The sequence below is a fragment of the Solenopsis invicta genome, chromosome 12 (genome assembly GCF_016802725.1).
Source record: "Solenopsis invicta isolate M01_SB chromosome 12, UNIL_Sinv_3.0, whole genome shotgun sequence".
Lineage (NCBI taxonomy): Eukaryota > Metazoa > Arthropoda > Insecta > Hymenoptera > Formicidae > Solenopsis > Solenopsis invicta.
In genome coordinates this window covers 19675772-19701275 of record NC_052675.1, presented here as the reverse complement: position 1 = coordinate 19701275, position 25504 = coordinate 19675772, and the positions used below count along the sequence as shown (strand labels likewise).

Genomic DNA, 25504 nt, shown 5'->3' with positions numbered 1-25504 from the left:
CGCATAAATGAAATGAATGCAACCCCCGTTTGTTACCTCTCCGCTAATTAAGTCTCGAGATTCTCAAGGGGCTCCGTTGACGTTTGCGTAAGATCGAATTATCATTAAATATCTTGACGTAAATCTTATTAAAATGGTAATAATTTCAATTCTTAGAATTCTAGGCGAAGCATCGAGATTTCCGAATCTTCACCATTCGTGTGAATCATTTTGATCACAGGTCGAAATGATTTTTTTTTCTTTTTTCTCGAAAGAAATCCGTCACGGTGATTACGTAAATGCCATTACGGAAGCGTCGTGCGTGCGTCCGGTTTCATTTCGTGGCATAATGAATGTGCGGTGGCGCGGTCGAGTAGACTTTACCCTCTTCGAAGCCGAGGCGACGCGAGCGACGATCATCGCGCTATTCATCAGCTGCGCTCTTTTACCACCGGCGTGACATGCCGTGGCTAATGGCACCTTTAAAGCGCCAGACAACGACGATAATCCCGGCGTTCCACTCCACGGGCACCCTTCTATATATGCGATTTCCCGAAATCTCGTGCGGGCGTCACGCGTATCACCTGTCGTCCACGCGCACGCTGGCGCGACGGGCACGCAAACGCAAAAAAAAATATGTTAGCATGCAGGTAGCATAATTCTCGGTGACTTGGTGAGGTTTGACCTACAACTCGGTCTTCTCTATAGGAACACGCGCCGAGAATCTAGTTCCTGAATAATTTTTTACGCTACTAACAATTTTAAAAACCGCTCAAAACATGCTAATTTGGTAATTTCCTATTCTTGTTTTCGGTTAAGTAAAAAGTTATTTTAATATTATTTGTATCATTAGAATGATTTGTGTTATATTCATATATTTTCAACATATTCTATGTTGTACAATGCAAACAAAATTGAAAAAAAATTTAAATGACTACGGAACCAAAACTGCTTCGGTTCTGTTACCTAACGTAACTTCTGCTTTTAGCTACACATTCTTTCAAGTTATCTTGTCAAAGAAAAGCCTTTGATAGCACTACGAATTTGAAACTCAAGTTTCATTGTCTTCACCGAAATTTGAATATGTCGGCCTGTAATCTCCCTTTCTCACCCATTTTCTGCACTTTAATTTCGGATAGGAGATCTCGTGCAGATTACGAGGTAAATAAAGTTGTTAACGCACAAGGCAGGGAGTTGAAGTTATAAGTTTAAGTCCCTCGAAATTAATGCGAATAAACCAGCAGTTATTAAGTATTACACGTATGAAAGATTTATTACGTAGGAATAATTATATAATTCAACACGTTCAATGGTGCATAAATTTTGCGTGACTTGCCGCGTGATCGCGCGAAAAAAAATTAGGTATGCATAATTCCCTTATGTTATTGCCGGTTGAGTAATTCATGTGGTACTAAAAACGTGTTAATTAATCCGACGTATCAAGATTTAAAAGAGTAAATAAGCAGCTAGAAGCTGCTGAATTTAATGGCTGCGTGGCTAAATAATAAATAAACAACGAGGATACACATCGCGTATCAAGTAGTTCGTATACCTCGAACGCGAGTAAAAAATGAGCCAGGAGGTTCCCACTTAACTTGACTTAATTAATGACTGAATCCATCATCGGGACGTTCCCACAATGAGGCAGAAGACCGCCTGCCACCCTGCCAAGTAAAGCCTGCGTGCAACCCTTTTTCTCAACGACCATCTCTTTTCACGCGTATTGCCGAGTAGACAAAACCGCGACGCAACTGGCTGGTCAGTTCACCTTTCCAGAACGAAGATCTCCGCCGCCGTCACCTATAACGGTCGTTCAGGACCGTTTCAGGAGGCTGAACTCGATTCCTAAACTGGATTTTGACAACACCTCGACAAAACATTTCGAAACGAAGATGAAGAACGCGAACCCTAGTTAAAATGAAATTGCGACAAAGCTTTTTTTTCTGGTGAGAAGTCTTCGAGAGTTATTAACTTATAATTCTAATTGTATAAACCATTATAACTAAATTGTATAAACCATTTTAACTAAATTATTAATTAAAAAAACTTGAGAAATGTCAAAGATCAAAGCATTGCATCTCAATCACGCTACTTCAATTAATCCCCCCTGGCACGTATTTGTTTAGGAAATCTCGAATTAGCTCGTTTTACACGAAAGAGATGGAAGTCCGGTGTATCGATGTCGCAAGATCGTTACCTTCGGTATCAAGTCATCAGGAGCGCGTGCAAGCGGCCGCCGCCCTCATCTGATGATAAATGATACGTTGAAATTCATCGCGGCTGAAACCGTCCAGCAGCGATGCGGCGTAAAACTTTCTTCCCGACGGACGAAGACGCAAGAGAAAACGAAAGAAAAAGAAGAAGTCAAGAGAGAAAGAGAGGGAGGGCGAGAAGAGAAGTCTGAGAGACGAGTGCCCGTCCTAATGTTCTGCGTCGTAGTGACCGGTAACCGGTGGTGACCAGTGAGAGAATCCCAGAAAGCCGAGAGCCAGTCTTGCAGACTCCCGAAGGCTAGAACTCCTAGGGAATCCAAGCAAAACCGGTCCAGTCGGATCCGGAGCACCCGCTGGTCAGTCCGAGCTGCCGGACTATCCTCTACCTGATCTTCCTCCTTCTCTTCTCTCTCCCTCTCTCTCTCTCTCTCTCTCTCTCTCTTTCTGTTTCTCTGTCTCCTTCTACGAACGGCCTCGCTCTTTCGACCACTCGAGTACGTCTATCCAGCGCTCTTGAAAGCGTGGTGGACAAAGCGAAGAAGGACCAGAACACGCTCCACCGCCTGTCGAAAATCGATATTTCATGTAATTATTCGTGCGGTGCGCAAGGGAAATTCGCAACCTCTCCATCGTTGTCGTCGCTACTCTCTCGAGGTCGGAAGAGCGAGGCGGATTCTCATTGTCGTGTAACCACCATGCTCTTACATAACGGAAAAACATTCACACACACACACACACACACACACACACACACACACACACACACACACACACACACACAGAGAGAGAGAGAGAGAGAGAGAGAGAGAGAGGGAGACAATCTTTGCAGTTTGCGAAGAGCGTTTCAAAATACCAACGGTATGACGGATGCGGCTCGAACTAACTCGCGACTAACTCTTCCTTTCACTCCGTCCGTCGTCGTTGGCGCGATATATTTTTCGCGCGCTCACCAGCGATGTCTCCACTAATGTCTTTGACTTTTTTCCAAGCGATAAATTCCATGATGAATTTTATAAATATCCTAGATGAATCAATAGAACGTTATCGCGAATGTTATCCGTTTTAACGCAGATTCTTTTTGCACGGATAAAGGACGCATATTATGTACATTATTTAACATTATTTTTCCGTTCTGAGAATCAATGCTTTTACACAGTGTTATTTAAAGAAAAAACCTATTCTTATCTAAAAAGAATACGCTCTTTGTTTTTTGGATTTCCGATTTTGAAAAATTCCGCCGCGTCGTACCTCCGTCAGCGCAATCGGGCTACGCTACCGACGGTGTCCGGTAGCGTGACAGTCCGATATAAACCGATCGACGACGAAGGCTCCTGCGAGCGAGGACGCGACGGTATGCGGTAACAACGTATAACGCCACAGATATCTCGATATGGGAGAAAAAAATCGAGCGTCGCGGACGTCGATGACGTGATTAGGCTGGAACGTCGTCGTCGTTAGCTCACGCCCGTGACGAATCACCCCGTGGACTTATGCGGAGGATGACAGTTCGCCCTGCCTCTCTCTTTTTCTCTTTTTCCTCCAAGGCTCTTTCGAGAAATGAAAGGGACCACCGGTATGTAAGGGCGGATCGCACGATTTTTTTCCAAGAACACCCGTTATGATCAATCTTGCGATCGATCTGTCATCATTAGATTCTAAAGTAGAAGAGCCCCACACGCTGCTACGAAAAGTCAGGAAGCAACTTTTCCTTGCTTTAGCCAGTAGCGACAAGGGTACCGTGTTACTCACAATCATCGATAACTTAATTATTTAAGAATATGTTGATAAAGCGGATCATTGTAATGATATTACACACCCAGGTTTGAAAACAGCAGCGTGCGTCGCTATATTAGACACAATATAAAATATTTGCAACGGCTACGCGTAGTTCTAAAACTCGACAAACGTGCGTAGGTAGTTGGTGATCTGCGCGCTCAGTACATTCCCGAGGACTACGATATTAACTCAAGTTCGCGTAAATTAGAGGGGAACGAGGCGAGAAACGTAGTCGCCGGACTCCATATCTCGAGGCCGCAACGAGGCCGGGTTCTCACAGGAAATGGCCGAGATGATCGTCGAATGGAGAAGGCGAAAATCGGAATTGCTTAACGAAGAGTATAAAGACATCGACGAGTGACGATAAAGCGCGAAACGAACCGACGGGCTCCACGAGTTGTTAAGTCCGCGAAGTTATCCGCACCGGTTCCGCCACGTTTTACCTTGACTTTTTTAATCCTCGATCGGTCGATCGGCCGTATCTCGCGCCCTCGTGGATTCGCATCTGGAAACCTTACACCGGATTGTTCCCTCTTGCATCCCGCGAGAATGGCGGATGTTTTTCGCGATAAAACAGAAGACAAGGGCGCAGTAAACTCTGTCTGATCTCCGTCGAGCGGGGCTGTTACAAGTGCAGTTTACAATAACGATCTCTCTCAGATATCGCGATGCTATCGCCCATTGTTATCGCGAATAAATGCATGTAGTATGCGACCTTAGTTATTAACACGATTTCCGATTCTTATCACATTATTTTCGATTGATGTGAATTCCTTTGCCTAGCAACATTTGTCGATTTGTCGGTTTCTCTCTCTCTCTCTCTCTCTCTTTCTCTCTTGAGGCGATTTCTCCGTAAGGTACGTTTCTACGAGAATAGATAATATAAAAAATTTTAACAAAGTGGTTCGATACTTATATTGTGACGTAGATTTATGTTCTCTAAAGAGAGAACAATTTGCTTGAAGTTCCGTAGAGCACGTACTTCTTTACAAAATAATTCTGTGCTATGTTGACCTGATCGCATACTTTGAAAAAAAACTATGGGCAAAATACCGGAAGACATAGAGGGGGAAAGAATCAACGTTCTGAACCTTCTAGCCAAACTGTCGGGTCTCACCGATAGACACTTCTTTGGTTCGCTTGACTTCTCGTAGGGCGGTATCCGAAAAAGATCGTGCTAGCAATCGTACTCATAGGATTACGGGCTTTCTTTGCCCCCCTCCCTCCCCCCACCCGGTTCGTCCCTTTTAGCACGGTTTGTCTCACCAGGTTGCACTACCTTTCCTTCGACTTCGTCACAACCACGACCACGTAAAAGGCACGTACGTTCGGATCTTTAAGCAAAGGTTCGCCTGCATGGTGAGAGATACACCCCTTGCTCTTCGATAGTGGCTCTCTCTCTCTCTCTCTCTCTCTCTCTCTCTCTCTCTCTCTGCTCTGCCGATGTAGAATAGCACGAATGACGGACCGGAGCCGAGAACGTGCGAAGCGTTCCCTTTGAATCTTACTAGAGTTCTGTACCTCACGCGCCTGTTCACGCCAACAGATCGGAACCAGGTTCTTCAGCGAAAGAAAGAAGAGAGAAAGAAAATGCGAGAGAGAGAGAGAGAGAGAGAGAGAGTGCGAGAGTTCTCCGAGAAGCAGTCGGTCGTGAAGCGAGATGTCGGCAACTCTTTGACGCGCCATTGTAGCATCCATTATTATTCAGATTCACCTTGTTTGGACTCCATATTTTGTCGTACGCGCGACGTTCGAGGCCGTCGAGTTCATCGCGCGCCCAGTAGCAATTTGTACCACAGAGAGTAGTAAATCTTCTAAATCTTCTTACGACTTGACACTTTCGAAAGATTTTGGCCACGTTTACTGCAAAAGTCTAACCGAAGAATTAAAAAAGGGGAAACGCTTATGCTTTTCTACCGGGAATACCGTTCTAACATAGTTAGAAAAGAGAAAACATTTAGGAAATGTTTTTGAAGAGAATAATCGTTCACGAACCCAGTTGGGTTCTCGACATCTTAACGAGGCATAATTAAACGGCGAAAGATACGAAACGACTATCGATGCCGGTGAGCATAGCCACTGACACGCTAATTACCGCTGTTACGTCCTACCGAACGTCGTATTTAACGGGTAAACGCCATTCGCCTACTAATTGCGCGAGGAAAAGCCCTATTGATCGATCGCATTTGGTGCAGCCTGCATTACGTCGCCTTCGTGTGTATCCTTTTTTTTTACTGCTATTACATTTCCCGCGAAATCTCTTGTAACGGTCGCTCGTATCCGACGACTCGTTACGGTTATTGTTATGGTTACACGTTAGCCGATATTAGAATCAATATTCAAGGGCCGCAGCAATTTGTATCTATTGGCACCAGGCTTTTAATTCACTCGGAACTGTGATCACTAAGACAATTGTTTGCTCGATAAAAAGTTCGTACGTGACAGAAATGTACGTTTTATTTACATACATTTCATTTATGTCAGATACACTATTTTCACAGATATTCTTAAATTCTCTTGAACGAGACGAAGCTTTACTTCGAGCAAATACAATTATCTCTGACGAGCTATTTTGTCGAGAAAAGCCATATGATTATCCATCGTCTTCTTTATTCTTTCTCATAAAGGAATCCTAGTCCGTAACGCACCAAATACGCTTACCTACCAGCCATGTAATCCTGTAAGCACCCTTTAATACGCTCCGTAGCATCCATTGTCGCACGATCTTAACTTCTACGGATTATAAACTATTTTTATTTGGTATTAGTGTTTTGCGCTCGCTACTTTGTCTACTTTGTCTACTTCTCTCGTGACCCCTGCTGCGCGTGCGAAAGGCCGAACGTTTTTATTCCGTAAATCCGATGAAATGCCAGTTGTACCGCTGCCGATGGCACAGACATCGACGGGAAAGAAACTTTTCTACGGTTGGCAATTAAAATATTTGCTTGGTTTTTAACTTGGCCATTAACAAAGTTTTACGCAGATTCACACGGAAAGAATAAATTTGCGTTCAAGTGTCTAAAAATTAGTTAAACACAGGTCTGAAAATAATTTTGTTGGGCCATGAAAATGATGTAGGATACTCAAATTGGGTGATAGCTTTCCGCATCATGCTCGAATGTTCTATAATTATTTTTATAATAACAAAACTCATTTTCAAATCTGTATCTAAAATTTTAAACACGTTAACAAAATCATCCTTTCCACGTGGGTTTGAAACAAGAAAATTTGAATCTATCGAAACTCTACAAAATTCTAATTCGCAGATGTTCGATAAATAAAAATTCCAACAATTTACTTTCGTAATAATCGCGTATTTTATACTGAACAACGTCTCATCAATGATTCTGTAATTAATAATATTCTGGACGTGCGAGTATCGTTTGAATATCCGCAATCGTTTGAACAACATTTTACGAACGACTGATTCTCGCGTGTCGAGATGCAAGCGGGAACGTTATGAACGGCCGTAAGAACTTTTTTGGCAATAAATATCCTTCGGTGTGAGCTTTATCACGACGTGTACCAGCAGAAAAAAAAATGAATATCGCGAGCGCGTACATCCCTTTTGCCTTGGACCGTACCTGGGCGATGCATGGATAAAGCTGGATCCATAATTCCTCTTTCTCTTTTCCCTCTTGCGCGCACCATCCGTAATTAATGAACACCGTGTAGAATAGAGAGAATTATTGCACGCTTACGGGCGCGGGGTTCTTCTTTTATGGAAAGACCGAGATCGAAATCGTGCCCACGGATACAAGCAAATTTATGCTCGTTCTCGTAATACGGAAAAAGGAATGAATTATCGAAGTCGCGTGATCGGCTACCGTGATAATTGAATAGCGCGTTATTTACTGATACTAAAATTCGCGGCCATCGCGGAATTACATAGTGGTGTAGTCGCTTAAGTAAATTGGGCCTAGCGCGTTAAAGCTGTATAATTAAGGTAGGACACCGTTAATTATTTTATCGAAAAATAATAACTGCTTTAAGCTATTTAATTTTGATCACGTGAGCAGAAAAAATAAATCTCGATTCTTGTTTAATGTATATGATTATATGTACATCAGAGAACATATATTTTGGTATCGGCAGTTTGTAGCAAATGAATTTAATCATTATCATTATCAGTCTCCGAGCGCATTAATTTTATTAGGAACCAACGACTTCTCGCGAGGTCTTTATCGAGAAACATATTATATCGAACAATTTGTATCACCGATGTTTAAAAAAAGAAAGTCATTTCACGGCAAACGAGTTGCGAGTGACTCGCAGAGTTGTGTTAAGGAGGAGCGGCATCTCTTTCGACTTGGAAGTCGAGCAGCCTGTAGGCTTTTCCGATGAAACGCTGGGCGAACGTGGACAGCTGCGTCGTGGGCCCCCCCTTTAAACGGCGGGTCCCCACAGCGTGGCTGAAACTACGACGACGTGTGCCATCGAGAGCGCGGAAATACGCGCGGACAAAAACTATGGATCGCGCACAATGGCCACATTGTGACGGCGTGTATCCACAAAAGGTGTCGATCGAAGCGAGAACAGCCAGCAGCGCGGCCCCGTGCCAAAAATCGGCTTGGCGAACCTGGCGAAACGTGCTCCATCATTTTACGTCGAAACGACGTGATAATAAAGGGACACCCGGTAGCCGAATCATGCTCAATGACGCATCGGCTTTCCTCTTCTTAACAGTTATATTTATATAACAAATACACGTACCTTTTTCGCTATTAAGAAGAAAAAAAGACTGAACCGGTTTCCATCGTTCTTTAATCATGAATTACATAACAGAGATTGATAAGATCGTTTGTCTAACATCGTGCATAACGCGATAGATCGCGGATCAATCAAGGTAACGGGAGGAAAAAGAGGAGTAATGGATAAATAACGAGAAACGTGTTAAAAACCCGACTGGATAATAGCGACGATGATAATCTCGGGCGATCTTTTTGAAAGTTATAGAGGTTAACGATGAGCAAATTAAATAATGTCGTGAATTAATTTCTATTTAATCATACGCTCTTTCGCGTAGTAAGCACGACGTGCACGTTCGGAGGCGAGGGGAAAAAAAATAATTTGCGGAAATAGCGGCATGCTGGCGCCTAATCAGGAAAATCTCCTATGTCTATAGGAGGAAATGTCGCTACACGCTCTCGCAATTACATTTCATGGAATACATTTCCGAGCTCACACGTGGTGCGATACCGCAACGATACGATGAAACTGCCTCGTACTTAATGATTCCATCTCCGCGAGTCTGTGTGAATAGAAAAAGTGCGTTACGTGCTTAACTTTACAAATATCGTACTAATTGCATTAATGTAATCGTATCAACAATAACGGAAGACAATTTTTTTGTAGGATAATAAAAATCCGACGTGTTACCATTATTCGTTATTAAGTGAAAATCTCATTAATTATGCATGTTATGATGTGAAACTGGCTAGTCATCGTATTTTTTTTTTGCGCAACGCGAATGATGAAACAGCTCAATATCATAAATCCCGAAGCAACGATCGGAAAATCACCGGCGCGAAACTACGGCGTTAGACCGCAGTCGATTAATCTAAGGACGCGACTCGACCGTTTGCAACTTTATCGCCGATGTTGTGACTCACGACGATCTTCGTCGCACGCTATTGCACGAGTCACGAATCCGCGATGAGTCTAAGTGGACGATCCTTGGTCACGGAAGATCGCCCAGGGAAACCGCGAGAGATCGAGCAAGATATCTCGAGCTTGTTATTGTATACACGAGGGTGCCGCGAGTGCCGCTGAGAGCGAGAACGTTACGACTGTATTCAAAATAATTGAGAATTGCAATATTGAATAATAAAAGCCTAATGTTCGGCAGTTTTGCCTTCTGAAAATGTAATTGCAGGCGATAAAATTTATATAACGACCAGACAGTGCTGTAGCAACAAGAACATAATGGATGAACGAGAATTCCCGTTGTCCGAGCGAGACTCTCTAAAGTGATGCGAAATTCGGGAGTGCGCACTTGGCAAAATTCTCGATGGCGCCACGATGGATCGACGCGAGCCCCCTGTGTCTGCCTCCCTTATTTATAACGCAAACAAAGGTGACAAAGAGCTGATACGCTGCGCGCGGGGATGCGCCCCCTCTCGTCCTACGTTTCGCTAGTTCGAGAGAAAGGGAGAAAGAGAGGGAAGAGAGCTTCTCACCTACCATATTGTTACCGCCGCTAATGCTACCGGACAACAATGCAGCCGCGTCCACATTGCACGCGTCCGACCGCTAATTCCTCACGTTTTCTCTCGCCCCTCCTGCTCCGATACATCACAGCTTCTCCTTACCCTATGCGTCTACCCTCGAACGGGATCTGTGACACTATACCATGGAATTGGATTTCAGGAGGCCGCTGTGAGTTTTTGCCAACTATTCTCTCCATCTGTCCGGCACGCTTCCGCGTCTCGCAAAATACACGGTCTGTACGTGAAAAAGTGTCGAGAAAAAATATCTTTTAAGCATCTTTTAAACAAGGGATACCGTCGTTTTTTTTTATCAGATTTATTTAAACCTCTTACGAGAGACAAAAGTTATAACTGACTTAAATCGTAGAAATCTCAAGCAATGTTGATTTCTCCTTTAAGAAGAAGCGATTTTACATCATTGGAAAATAATATCGTTGATAAAAAAAAAAAATGAAGTGCAAGGCAGCGAAAAGCAAAGCATCCAGAAAGTGCGGAACATCCATGGAAGGCCGTTGCGCTCACGAAAGCTTCTATCGATGCGATGGAAATGCAAATCTTACGGCAAATCCTCTTGAGGATGGGTGCGCGCGCGCGCAAGAGAAAGAAAGAGAGAGAGAGAGAGAGAGAGCTGGCAAGTGTAAGAAATTGAGTTCCGGCGAGAGGAACTTGAGCACTCCTTGGTAGTTTTCCTGCAACGCGCAAGGTCGACCGTTTCTCGTTATACACGGAGAGATAGTATAAAACGTAATAAAGTATTTTGGAAAATTAAAACAGCACACATTTAGCGAATGAAATCGCAGAGATGTATTATATAAAGCATTTAACATGCTCCTTATTGATCATTTTTCGTGCACTTCGGTTCAATAGCATATAGCATTAAATCGATAGTAAAGTGGAAAACAGCGTACCTAAACCCTTTTTATGTTGCACACATTAGAGATAAGAGTACACGCGATTTTCGATTGCTCTCGTAAAAAGAAACGAAGAACAAAGATCGAAAAAGAGGAACGGAAGAGGTGAACGCGCCCTTTTTTTCCGCAGGTAAATATTTCGTCGCTATCGCGGTTTAGACGATTTAATGGACGGCCATTAAATTTGTCAGCAGGTTCCGCGCTCGGAATTCGTGCTCGATTCCCCCCGGGGGTCAGTGGTCACCCCCCGCGGCCGAGCGGCGTGGCAGCGTAGCGCGACGGGCCCGTTTATCGCGCCACCCGGTACATTCGGTAGCCGGGTACGCCGATAGTGTACCTGCATCCGAGTGCTCGGAGGCCCTCTCTATCTCTATCTCTCCCCCGTTGAAAATTTGCATGGCATTTACATCCGATTGCGGCGCAACGCAGGCTGAAAGCGGCGAGCACGGTCGTGGCCGTGGTGGGACCCAGGGATGGGAAGAGGAGGAAGGGCGAAGGGCGAAGGGCGAAGAACGAAGGGAACCAACGGGGGTTGACCGGCGGCGGTCCCCTCCGAGCCGCGAGGAGATCAGGGACGCGTAGGTGCACTTACGTCAGAATTAGACATTATTTTAGCCACTTAACTGCGACGCGTGCACCGGCTACGTTTCAGCGACTCCTTCCGTCCAATGAGCTGCGTTTCGCGCCCGGCTAAGTGCTGTTTACGAGACAGACGAGCCAAAGAGGGACCGAGGGGAGCCCTGTCTCGTCTTTCGACTGGGAAAAAGATCGTTTGCTCGGTAAACGATCCTGATTTCTATCCGATGGATGTTTATGCATGAAACGCTCGGACGGCGCGAGTGAATTATAATGTAAACCGCACACCTCTTGTATTTTCGAATAAAATAGAACTTGCGGGTGTATGATAAATAGTTAATATTCTGTACACACGTTGTTTTTTTTTTTTTTTTATACTTTCTCTACACACCTTGCGTCATGATACTTTTAATTAATTTTCACTACGAGTATAAAAAAATTCTTCAATGACTCAAGTAAACTTTAATATCTCTACAAAGTATTTGTAAGATTATTTATTTTACAAAATGGATACATAAATGTTATAACCAATTATAAGTATAGTTTGTTAAAGGAAAAGAAATTCGCAGGACAAAATTGTGAAATCCTATACATATAGAATGTTAGCATAAAATTTACTTCATATTACATTATAATTTAACTGTTTTATGATTTCATAAAAATTATCATATCAAATTATAAAAATGTCCATTTTGTCAACGTTGCGAAACACGTCTAGAAAAAATGTAAAGAAAAAAAGAAATCAAATAAAATTGGCAATAATCACGCCAAGAAACGAGGAACGTTGACTCGTGAGCGAAATTAATAGATGATCATAAATTTTTGTCACGAAATTCTACGTGATTTCTGTAATTGCGTAACAATATCAATACATTCATTAGGCGTATACACGTGTGTATACACGTCTGAATCTTTTGCAATCCTTTTTCGCGCGTGCACGTTACAAGGTTTGCAAGGTCATGTTCTCGGACGTACTTTGCGATAAAGATTACTCACATCTTTTAAATCTGTATGTACGCAATGATGTTGACTCTTCTCGGATTAAATTAAAATCTCATCGGTTGAAATTTCCAATTAAAATGTTTCACTGTTGATTTGCTCAACTCTTTCAAAAAAGAATGGCTATCTACATGTATATCCGTGAAAATTCGAAAAACGTCCTAATGCTAAGTCAACTAAACATTGAAAAAACTTTTCATTGTCAGTAAAACAAGTAACGTGATATGGATGGAAATATTCGCGATATGTTGCGTCGTACATTTTGATGCAACAAAGTTGCAGGAAAGGAGATGTTGAAGAGGATTAGACACCAATGTGCAACGTGCATTTCTAAGATTAAGAACGATCCAAATGTGGCAACACGTATACACACATACACACGAAGGTATTCCTCGGGATATCCGAATAAGCGCTCAAGGTAAAATCGTGGGGTCAGGGTCATAGGTGCAGTTACGTCGGAATTGAACATTATTTTCAGCGAGTACCGGCCACTTAACTTAGACGTGCGCGCGTGTATGCACGTATGTGCGTGTCATAGGTCCTATTATCGCGGCCACTTGGTGCCGGAATGACGATACCAGTCTGTCCACTGCTGAAGTTTGTACTTTACGAGAGACAGAGAGAGAGAGAGAGAAGGAATACAATAGTACAACTCGACCTATTTCAAACCGCCCCGCTAGATGTAAAACCGGCTATTTTGCAACTCCGATTTAGTCGAACTTTAAAAAACTTTTTTAATAGAATATTATACTTTTTTTAAATAATAAGCTTTATTGCAATGTACAAGAATTTGAGATCTGAAATCAATAACTGCAGCAATAGAACTATGGAAAATACAAATAGTGAGGAACCAGCAAGTTGCTGTTAATAGTAACAAAAATTAAGTGCAACAAGATCAAGTGTATTTGGCAAAACCAAATGCAAAAAAAAACACACAAGAGCATACAAACGTGCACGCACACGTTCGTACTGTACAGCGTGCAAACACACCCACAAAAAATCAAATTCACGTATAAGCAAACGCATGGATACACACAACAAATTCTCACACGCAACTATCACATAAAAGCAATGAAAACAATAAAGTAAAATAAAATACAAACCTAATCTAAGCCCATACTAAAGCCAATGCATTACAGTTATAGCGAAATGAGAGAGGAAATAAAACGAGCAACTACAAAGCGAAAAGAAGATAGAGAGGAAAAGAATTTGGAATGGAAGGAAGAAATATGTTATAATATTTTATGGACATAGGGGAAAATATAGGAAAAGGTACTACAAAATTTACTGTTAGCGGAATGATGTAAAGGAAAGGATGAAAGGTCACGGTCAGAAGTGCTAATGGAAGAGTGAAGCTCGGAGTTTAAATGTAGGAGATGATAGAGAGGTGTATTGAAACGGAGAATACAGAACACGAGACAGCGTAAGAGTAGAGGACAAAACGCTGCTGAATTTTAAGCCATCCAGAGTTCAGATACAAAGGGTATCACTACGTGATCGTATTTACGAACACAATAGGAGAAACGCAAGAGTTTTGGACGCGTCGAATTCAATTAAGCAATTGTTGATTAAGAGCTGGAATATAAACGTCAGCGTAATCGAATACAGCAACAACAAGTAGTTGAGAGAAGAGAAGTTTTTGAGAGTTGGTGAAAATGTGCCAAAAGGAATAAAGGAGACGTAAACAAGCAAATGCAGCCTGGCACTTTAGCATCAACGTGTGATTTAAAAGGCTAGGAAGAGTCAAAGTGCATATCAAGTATGAGAGGAGTAACGAGGAATTAAAACGAAATTAAGAGAGCTATCGAAGGATTGTAAACGAGTTAAGGATACAAAGAAAGTAGGGAGTAGGGAGAATTTTGATGAAGATATTATGTACTTGTTATACTTTTGACAATTCTGCAATCTGAAGAATATTTAACAAACTTGTAATCTTCGATGAAAAATACTTACAAATACCGTAAACTACGGTAAAAAAAAAGTTTTCTAAATAAACGTTTAACCCTCAAATCGTGCGTAACGCGTAGTTTTTAAAAATTAGCTCGGTCGTAGACGGAATCCGAAATGTTCTCTGACCGTGTGCCGTAGTAAAATATTTTTCTACCTCGTACCTATTCTTTCTCCTTCCTTCCGTCACCGAAGGAATCCTAGCCACGAGCAACAGGCCGGTTGTAAAATGTGGCTGACGTAATATTAAAAAGACAAATCCGCAAATCCGAGCGGGCTGCTGATGGTGGCAAATGATCTTGTTGCATGCGAGACATATCGATCGTAATTTCGATCGAAAATCGTCGAACAATAATTATCGAAACGCTAACAATTTCACGAAGAAAAAATTGGAGGTGTTAGTTACGGCTGAAGAAATCGACGAGGAAAGCGCGTTTCTAGCGCGGCTGTCCAGATCCGCGAGTTGAACGGAGTGAAAGGGGAACGCAACGGTAAGTCGATCGGAGCATCGATAAAATTGAGAATGCACGCGGTCTGCCGCTTTTAATGAATGAACGTCTCGTGAATATAGTAAAGAGGAGGGAGGGGGGCGTAAGGGGCCCCACGAGGGCGGGGTGGGTATGAAGGAGGGGGGTATGAAGAACGGCGAGATACGGGAGGGGTCGAGTACATGTGCACGCGTGTACACGTACACGCAATACACGCGAGCGTATACGCACACGTACGTATGGAGTATAACGTTTGTGTAACGCCGGGACATAGCGGGAACAACGGCGGCGGTGGCGGCGGCGGCGGCGGCGGCAGCAGCAGCAGCGGCAGCGCGGAGATCTACATAATGTTTATTATGCTAACCTAGGCCAACGCGGTTGCATCAACAAGTGTTATATTATCATTCAAATAAAATGTTTTAATCTGCATACGTTTTATCGCCCTCCCGCGGGCATGCGGAATGTATCGCCGGCACGAGACACGCGTTCCACACGCGGCACAGTGGACACGCGCCCGTCGTTTGGCTCTTTTAAACGTTCACCGAGGCGTGCCTGAAGCGGAATTCCTTCCGGGGCGGCTCTTTCGATGGCAATTTGGAAAAGTGAAAACCTCGGAAAATTGATGGAAATTGCCTTCGATATTTTACCCAACGCATTTAACTGACAACTCAAAAGTGAAAATTTTCGATCCCTTAATTTTTTTATCTCTCTTACATTCTCTTTATTCTATTGACATTTTTTTCTTTTTTACTTCTTTTCATTCGATATGAATGTTCTTGGAGCGTTTGCCCTAGAACGGTAATAAACGCTCTATCTGTCTATTCATACTTTCCATATGGTGCAATTGCACGTTTAAATAATAAATAATTTTTTTTATGATGTTTTAGCTATACAATACGAGCTAAAAGTTATCGAAATTTAAAAACTGAAAGCTTCATATTTATTCTTTTTTTTTCTTTTTTTTGCTAATCAACGACAAAAAATTTTGATTGCAAATGCTCGAATTTTGACCCTAAAACCAACGGTAAAGAAGAAAAGAACGGAAAACTTTTGTTTATAATAGTCTTTTTGCAGCGAAAATAATAGTTTACTGCAATTTTAAATAAATTTTAAAACTTTTAAACAAGTAAGTAGATCTAAATGAATATTAGAATTTTATTAATATATGTAAAAATTTTTATTTAAGTCATAATGTTACTTTCTCATCAAATTTGCAAATAAGTATTACAAAACGCGATTTTACATAAGAATCAAGAATAAACAGAAAATTAAATGACACTTAAATCAATAAAAGAATTATCATGCTTAAATTTGATAGATACTTAAACGTTAATAGAATAATAATAGAATAATCTATGAAATTTTTAGGAATGTTTATGATACATTCATCCTTAATGTTTTATGTTACACCAAATTTGCTGAACGTAAACCGTGATCCTTATTTCTGTAAGTTTCTCACTCGACATATTAAAAACACATAAATCAAAATGATCGCTCTCCGGAGGCACTGAACAAGCGAAACCGACCTTGCAGAGTATGGAGGAGTATTCTCCAAACTGTACGAAATTGTATTCAGAATTGGTCACTCAGAGACACTTTATCATCGTCCCGGTACCGAACGGGGCTTCCCGAAGGCAAAAACTTTGCGACAGATTTTTCGATTAGGCGGAAAGAAGTCCGGCGAGATTTGTGGAAAGTTTCTAAAGGAACGAGCTCTAATCTCAATGCGTTTTATCGGTCCCACGGGTCGTGTCCTGTGCGGAACACATGCGAAAGTTCCGCGTTCCGGCACGGCGTGCGGCACGCGAATGCGTGCACGTGTCGCGTCGTAGTACGAGTGGCGATTAAAGAACGACCTCGTGTGTGTCGTGAAATGTGGAAAAGGCGACCTGTGACTGGTTTCGTCCACAATTTCAGGCGTGACGACACGAATCCGTGTGACATATAATTTAATTAATGATTCGCATGCTCGGCGACGACTGTGCGCGCAAGAATAATGCAAGAGAAAGAAAAAAAAAAGAAAAAGAATGGCGAAAGGGTTCAAATGCACGCGCGATCAATCACGCGATCAACGATCCGTATCGTGACGCAATAAAAAGAACGAGAAAACGAGGGCATGCCGCGCGAAAGAATTTTTCTACGTAAATGACGATTTACGAAAGTTCTCGCTAATGTCAATTTGATATCTTTTATTTTCTAGACAGCGTTCCGCAAACAATCCGGAGTAATTTTAATCCCAATATTATTTTTCGATCACGTTCACAGGTATCGTAGGATCTTTGCGTATAAATTGGCTGACGCGGTGTAGAGAAATCATCACGCGATCACTGGCATCGCAGCAACGAGAGCTATACAAAGTAGACTCTCTCGTCTCTTCCCTATCTCGCTGATCCGGTAATCATCCTACTTATGTCTCGGCCTCTCTGCCGGTTTCGTCCCGCTCCCCATGGGCCATTCGCGCGACGATCGGGGTGGGATCTTTCCGTACCACCTGTGTGTCTTCATTATTCAGCAATGCAAATAGATTGCTGACGCATTAGCATAATTAGATTCAATATTTGTAGCTTGTCACGCCGTTACTATAATTCATCAGGGCGTCTATCTGGCGATTTGTCAGCCCGATCTCGCCCCGCGGGCGAAAAATGCCATGATTAATACGCGGCGCGGGTGCGCACCGCGCCGCGGTGAAATTAGCGCGATTATCTTCCGTAAATTCCTCGCTACCGCGAATCGCAGCATCTCTCCGATGTAACCAAATGGCGACTCTCCGCATCGAGACTTATGAATGTACATACGTCAGCGTAATACGAATGAGTTTCAGATAGCTATAAAAACGTGACGGGCAAATTAATTTCTCGAGCTTCGAAAAAGCGATCTGCACGGTGTATGACTAATTGCCACTGTCATTTAGATAAGTGACTAGCAATATCGACATCGGCAACTACGTTACGTCAAGATCCTAATGAGCCTGCTAAAAACTCTGACGTCCGTTTCTCTCAGGATTTCAATTTTTAAAATAGCAGATATACATATGTATATATATTTGAAACTAGTTTACTGATTGTAAACGAGAAATAAGCTCTTTAATGAAATTTTCATATTTGTTGCACGCTCTTAAGCATCGGTCCACTGAAAATGCATAATCATAACGCCGTGACACTACTCTCATAAATAATTCAAAACAAACTTTGCCAGCGTTCGTGAAAAATGTAAAAACTGGTCTCGACACACCGATATCTGTGTTTTGACCCCAGGTTTGCCGAAGGCCACTGTAACGTAATAACTTATCATGAATGCTTTTCAACGCAAAACTCGGCCTCTCAGAGAGCAGCTTTGCAATTGTGAAGGTCAACGACGACGGAACGCGAGTATTCTCAGTTAAATGATAAGCCAACGAAATGCGCGATTACAGTCGCATTTATTGATTGCGATAATAAAAAAAAAAAAATCTTTTCTTCGATACCAGTTTGCATGAAAGTACGAAAAGCAAAGAGAGAAAAGAGAGGGAGAAGAGAGCGTAAGAGAAGAATTGATACATTTGTTGTGCCATTGCTCGTGTTAGAATTTGACGTTCATGATTCCATAACTTCTGTTTCTCGACCGTCTGTCAAATACGCAACGCAAATTGTCATAAAAGCTTCTTCATTATTTTTAGGCGTACACATACATGCAAACACGCACATAACACGTACACATATATACACACACACCGGTAATTCCAGCTGTCTTGCGGCTGACGAATATGGGTCGCGTTTATGTCACGGCGTGTCAGCTTGTCATTACACGTTTCGCGTACGGAGTGCATTTCGCGAAGTCGAGATGCATTTGCGACGTGTGACGCCGCACGACACTTGGAAGTAACTAAAAACGACTTTACGAATACACCCGTCTAATCGGAGTTAATCGCAACTTCACGAACCTAAATCTGCGAGATAAATTATTTTTCACGGTTTAAAAAAATGTACAAAGAGGCAGATGATCGTACGATATGAATGACAGAAATATTTCGCGGAAAGAATTTTTTTGTTTTAATACTTGAAAAACAAATTTCCACGTTGGTTCCACGTATCTTTTTCCGACGAATGTTTTCGGGTTAGTCAGTATAGACCGCGGTGGACGTTTGCCCTCAATTAACTTTATAAGTGAGTAAGGAGGCGTGCGCCCGACCGTCCGTCAGTTCGTTCGTATCTCCATTGCATGCGATGTTCATTCTACAAGTGCCAAATCTCACTACCGGGTGTTGGGCACTTTTATTGAGGTGTAATGGAGCCACGGGAGAACGGTGGAGCTCGCGGGATGCACGCACCAAGATTATTTGCACGGAACGCTTTTTCTCCATTTACCACGTGTATATAAGACACGTTTGTCGTATCCTTTCCGAGACGGTAGATACGTAATATTAAGGTAGATGTATTACAACATTATTAGAGAATAGAGATCAATAAGCAAAAAAATTCAAGACAATGAAGATATTACGCAATTATGGTAAAGCGCGCTGTAATTATTAGTTCATAAATTTATTAGTATTTGTACAGGTCAATTGAGTTGACCGATAGTCATTACTTTTCAATATAATCCTTTCAAAAAGTGACGGATACATATGTTACGAGTCTCGGAAAGGTTGAAAGTCAATTCTAGATGCCTAATTGATTGTCTTCTCGCTGGCAGCCGAGATAATTCCTCAAAGTAAAACATGGGCGTGTTAAAAGACCTCAATGAGGTAATATCGCCGATCACACAGGTTGCGTCGCGGAGAAGCCGTCTCTCCCACGCCCCTGCGGTTCGACAAATGTGTCGGTCCGACGCGACGTCGTTTCCGTGACCTAACGCGTTTCCGCGGGCAGTGTAAGGTAATGCGGGCATAAGTCAAGCGAGCGTCGGCGGATCCCGACGTGATCTCGGCTACCTAAAAGAGCGGTACTCTCTCTCTCTCTCTCTCTCTCTCTCTCTCTCTCTCTCTACTTTAATCTTTATCGCGCTGCACCGGCGGGTCGTGCGTAAGCGTGCGGACTTACGCACGTTTTCGAGCATACGCAACTACGCACCACGCATGCGTGTGTAAACGAAAAAAAATCGCGACGTACACGGATAAGTCCGCCTACGCAAGCGTGTACCGTACAAGAGATGTACCGCGTTCGCCGTGACGTGCGTGTGCACACACGTTGCACATGTGTACACGCACGTACACGACACACCGTGGACGTACAGGTGTACGTTTCACGAGCGCATGCGTAGGCTCGTTTACTTAGCCAATGCCATAGCTGAGTTATTTATCTGTCTTTTGCCCGGCAGCGCCAGTCGAGAATGCCTCTATATACGAGCCAACACTCCTAGAGAGTCGTATGCGCGTGGGTCCCCGAGTCTTTTTTCTCTGTTCAAGGCCTACCTGGTTATGTTGATGTCGGACGCACACGATCGGTTCTCTCCTTTCCTTCTTACGCTACGACTGTCTCTCGATCTCTACGTTTGTCTCCGTCACCTCGGTCTCTCCGTTTCTTATCCTTTTCCTCTCTTTCTCTCTCTTTTTCTCTTGTTTTCTCTCTCTCTCTCTCTCTCTCTCTCTTTCTTGGTTCATTTCGCCGGGACCACTACACAATCTTACGAGAAAAAGAAAAAAAAGAAAACAGAAAATCGACGAAAAAGAATGGCCGAGAAGTGAACAAGGTTGGCATAAGGACGATCCCGAGGAATCTCACGCAAAGTGGATCCGGTACTTAACATCGACGAGTTCGCGCGTCCCAAGAGTCTCGAGTGGGACCGAGAACGATCGTTAGACGGTGATGTCGTTTCGCGTGACGTGTTTTCGATCACGCCGATGTTGAATTCGCGAAATTGATCTTACAAAAGTCTGCGAAGGAAAATGTCGAAACGATTATATGTCGCGAGATTCTGAGATTCTCACCCTATTCGTAAATTTTCTTACGAAGTTAATTAATCATCATTTCGAGGTAATCTGTATAAGCGCGTAGAAGAAAAGAAAAATCTTGGCTATCGCTCGATTGAAACTTGAATCAATCGTGTTTCGTCGATTTAACCGCGAGGCTGTGCTATTTCCTGGAGCCAAACAGGAAGTCGCGATGAAAAATTCGGTGCGGAGATACGTAAACGATGGATGAGGTCTCGCGTACGCGGCTCACGCTCGCTCTCCGTAGCCGGATTGTTGAGTGACGTCAGCGTCACCGGAAATGGAATGTAGGTAGCGATGCTTATTAAGCTTCAGAGCGCGAGAGAGGGAACTACAACGAGAAAGAGAGAGACAGAGAGAGAAGTAAAAAGAGAACAAGAGAGAGAGAAAGACTTCGATGGAACAGCAGTCAAAGGGAGAGAAAGAGGTCTAGAGAGAAAAACGGAGAGAGGGAAGGATGGCGTTCAATTGTTTCCTCCGCACACGCGTGCCGCGTATGCACGTAGGTACGTACCTACGTCCGTTCGTATAAAGAAGACGATGCGCTGCGAAGATCCTAGTGTGGGCATCGGCTATTAAATCAATGCGCTGGTGTCAGGATCTGTTCACGCCTCGCTAATACACTCGTGGAATGTCAACGAGGCGACTACCTTGAAAGAAGGAGGTTGCTGCTGCTATTGCTGTTGCTGCTGCTGCAGCATGGGAAATCTCGCGAGCTGTAAGGGTGAGTAAGATACCTCTTCTCGCGAGTTACTCGATGAGCGAAGATTTTAAGATGTGTGCTGAATGCCACGTGAAACGTCGCGTGAAATGTCTCCGCGTGAAAACGAGTGAGACGAGTGATCGATTCTCGAGCATCGTAAAATCGAACTTTACGAGATCAATTTTGTACCATTGAATAATCTCATCTATGACTGAATTGCGAGTAAAAGAACTACTGTTATGAATTGTTAATTCGCTACAATAAATACGATGACATATGAATAAGCGAGAATTCTATTTCGAATTTCCTTACCCTTTACCAAGGAATAGAAAAAATGACCACACGTTTAGAGTGTTTCCTCGATTGCTTAAGTTATTTGTGAATGAAGAATGAATAAGGAAGAGTGAGTAAGTTTGCGTGCGACCGCACTCAGGGAAAAGACTTATTCAGCTAATACTTGGATAGCGCTTTGCGGTTTGGACGCGCATTATTCTCGCAACGATCGCACTTCCATTTCCTCGTCACAACGTCTAAACGTCTACACACATGCATGAGCAAAAACGATTGCATCTACGCGTTTGTTACGCTCCGTGTTTCGAGAGAGGGAAAGAGAAGAAAGAGAGAGAGAGAGAGAGAGAAAGAAACAGCTATTAAAGGAGTGGCGAAATGTTCGTCAATAACTAATTAACAGAAGTAACGATAGTTTGCGGGCGCGCGAGCGCGACGACGAGTTCTACGTGCGCGCGTATTCTATAATTAAAGTCGGCATTACGTACGCATTATCTTCAATCCGTTTTTCGTTGTTATGCAAAATGTCTCACTGTGAGAAGAAAGAAGTTTGGAATAATTTGGAGGATACAATAGTTGAAATTTATGAGCGTCGAAAAATGGATAATGGAAAGCTTGTGGTTCTCGATAATCATTTTACGTCTCTGTTTAAAGCGCATTGGTCGTTCTCTCTGTAGCCTGTAACAGTGGCAGCAAAATGTCGAGGTCTGCTCGTAGGTACGTCGCGAGTACGCGAGCGGAATACCGGGCGAACAAAGCGCGACGGCAGCGATTCAAGATGAAGATGCAGTAGAGCCGCGCGCGAGAGGAGGTGTCGCTAAGTACAATTATGGTATTCCAGATAAGGCCGGGTAAAACGTGTAGTAACGACTCCGCGCGGCTACCGGTCTCTCTCGTACGAGAGCGGCCACTTTTCAATCGGCTATTAAATCAATGCGGTGTACCCGCCGATCACAGTGCGACGTTCACGCCTCGCTAATGCGCGATCCGTGGAATGTCGGGAAGGCGATCGGGATTGGCGCCGAGATAATGAGAACCGGAATCCGCCCATATGTCGTTTCCATTAAACCACCCTTTCGCGTCTCCTGATATTTCAGCATTCAAATAGGGTTCGTGCTAAAATTCACCAAGTTGTTCTCCCTTGCAGAGTCGACCGCTTTCCTCATTTTCCTTTATCAAAATTCATTTAAGACTTCTTTGAGCTATGCTTGGATTACATATTTATATGCGATAGGTATGAAATTTTTGAGAGAACAAAGGAAAAATTACTGCAACGCGAGGAAATCGTAGAAAACGCAAATGAAATACTGGAAAGAGATTTAATCAGAGATTTCAAGTAAAAGATAGATCGAAGGAGTGGAAGTTACAGTTTTAGAAACTAGGAAGGTCGACGTTGATCCATCGATCAGTATCGTCGAAGAAAGCGGCACAGATCCCGAGGACGAAGCGTCGCAGCGCAAATTGCAGCGTGCACGCGTGAGCCTATGCAGACGTCGTGCTACGCCTATAACAATAATTTCAGTAGGTGTGAACGAAACCACCAGAGGGAGGGAGGAAGGGAGGACGGTGAGCACACACGGGATGAGGAGGAAACGCGAACGGGAGCCTCAGAGCGCATGTCCACGGCGAATTGGAGGGGTTGACAGAGGGGTTGATTAGCGCCTGCGCTGTTTCGTCCCTCCGCTTGACCCCTTTCCTCCCTCTCTTATCAGCCACCCCACTCCGTTATCATCCCCTCTTCTCATCCACTCCCTCCGTTCCGCTCTCCTCGTCGCTTTCGCCCCTTCCGTCAATCCGTTTTTCCCGTCGTTTCCCGTCTTTCTCCTCGTTTGTCCGTCCCTCGTTTGCGTTTCCCTTTCTCTTCTCCCGACTTTCCCTCTCTTTCTTCTCGGAGTACTCGGATTTTACCCCTGTGCCGAGCCTTCCCTCTGTCTGTCGCTTTCGCTCCTTCTTCCTCCCGCTTGTCGGTCAGTTTCACCCCCTTTCGATACGCGCCGCTCATTGTTCGCGCGTGTCACGCATCGCCGAGGTGAAACCATCCGACGATTTCCTGGCTGGCACCTGGTTTCGCGCGCTGCTTTTTTTCCTCTCTATCTCCCTGTCTCTTTCTCTTGTTCGCTTTCATCGCAGAAGTCGTTGTTACCGTTGACCGGGCCGTCGCAGGCCATCGGTGGATCGTGACGAGACGACGGAAGGGGAAGGACGACTTCCGAAGTGACCGATGTCACTGTCAATGGCAGGGGAGCTAACGAGGGTGTGACAGGTGTAGCGTCAAATTAGTACGTTTGTGATCCCATCCGGGGAGGAAGGGCGAGTAGCGCCGTTGGGGGTGAAATCGGTAGAACGAGAGAGATGCTTTTATAACAACGATGTTTAAAGGGTGTCGTGTTTTTACGAACGCCATTTAAGGAGAGATTTAAATGTTTCACGCAGAGATATTTATCATGAATTCGATGTATTGTATCATTTCGGTACGTTGTGTTGCATGATATGGTTAAACGATTCATATTAATAACAACGACTAATAGGCCAGCGTAATTTAATATCGATTTATATTTAATATCGATTTATCAAGGCAGTAGCGTAATTATGGTCAGGCAAAGCAAGTGCGATACTGTGAAATGAAGGCAGAATCATTATTATCGTCGTTTCACGATATATAATTAATATTTCTTGATACGATTTTGGCAAAGTAGAGAAAGAGATGTACTTATTTAATCTGTTTAACAATCTTATGAAAACGTAAAAAATTTTACGTAATAAACAATTCATTTGTAAGACATAATTTTCGTTGGCAAACAAGTCTGCATATTTTGATTCTCATAAACTATTTAGAATGCATCTTATTCTACGCATTTAACGGCTTAATCACGGAATGCGTCGCACTTTGCTTCTTCTTCGCCGAGAAGCAATGATGCGCTGAATTGAAAACATTTAAGTCTCACGGCAAAAAAAAAGAAAAAAGAATCTCGTCTTTCTCGCGCTCTCCCGACTACTTACGTGATGCATCTTAATCGAATGCACGTTTCCACACATAATTAAAATCAAAATTCGCACATCAACATAATAATCCGTCTCGCGTGGATACGCCTGGATGGCAGCGTCGGGCACTTAAACGTCGCGCATCGGGGAACGCCGTTCTTTCGTCGGCACTAGGAACCGGAAGCACGTGTCAGCCACCTGATCGTCACCTCTGTTACGAATCCCGTACGACTGGCGTGCATCGGCATGCGAAAACAGGATCGCTGTAGCGATCTTTAATAACACGCTTTTTAATCTGGAACAGATTCTTCCTCAAAAGACGTGGATTTTTTTGCTTATACCAATCAATAATTTGACTTGTATTATTCGCGTTAAAACACTGTTAATATTTGTTAGACATTTCTTCAAAGATAAAACACGATACCCGTCTTTCCAAAGTCAAATTCTCGAATAGTCGGCCGTTTTCCAGTGTCTTATCATCTGGAAAATGTTAATTTTGTAATTTGGAAGAAAAAAATGGAAGAAGAA

General features: G+C 43.2%; 1 protein-coding gene across 1 annotated transcript in view; it reads right to left on the bottom strand.

Moving 5' to 3' along the window:
• LOC113004937 overlaps positions 1–25018 on the bottom strand; it is a 30703-nt gene extending 5685 nt beyond the window's left edge. Inside the window, exon 1 of the mRNA XM_039456203.1 lies at positions 24995–25018. Within this exon, the coding sequence (XP_039312137.1) occupies positions 24995–25003 (9 nt within the window). The 5' untranslated portion in view covers positions 25004–25018. The remainder of the gene's footprint in view (positions 1–24994) is intronic.
• Positions 25019–25504: the final 486 nt, after the last annotated feature.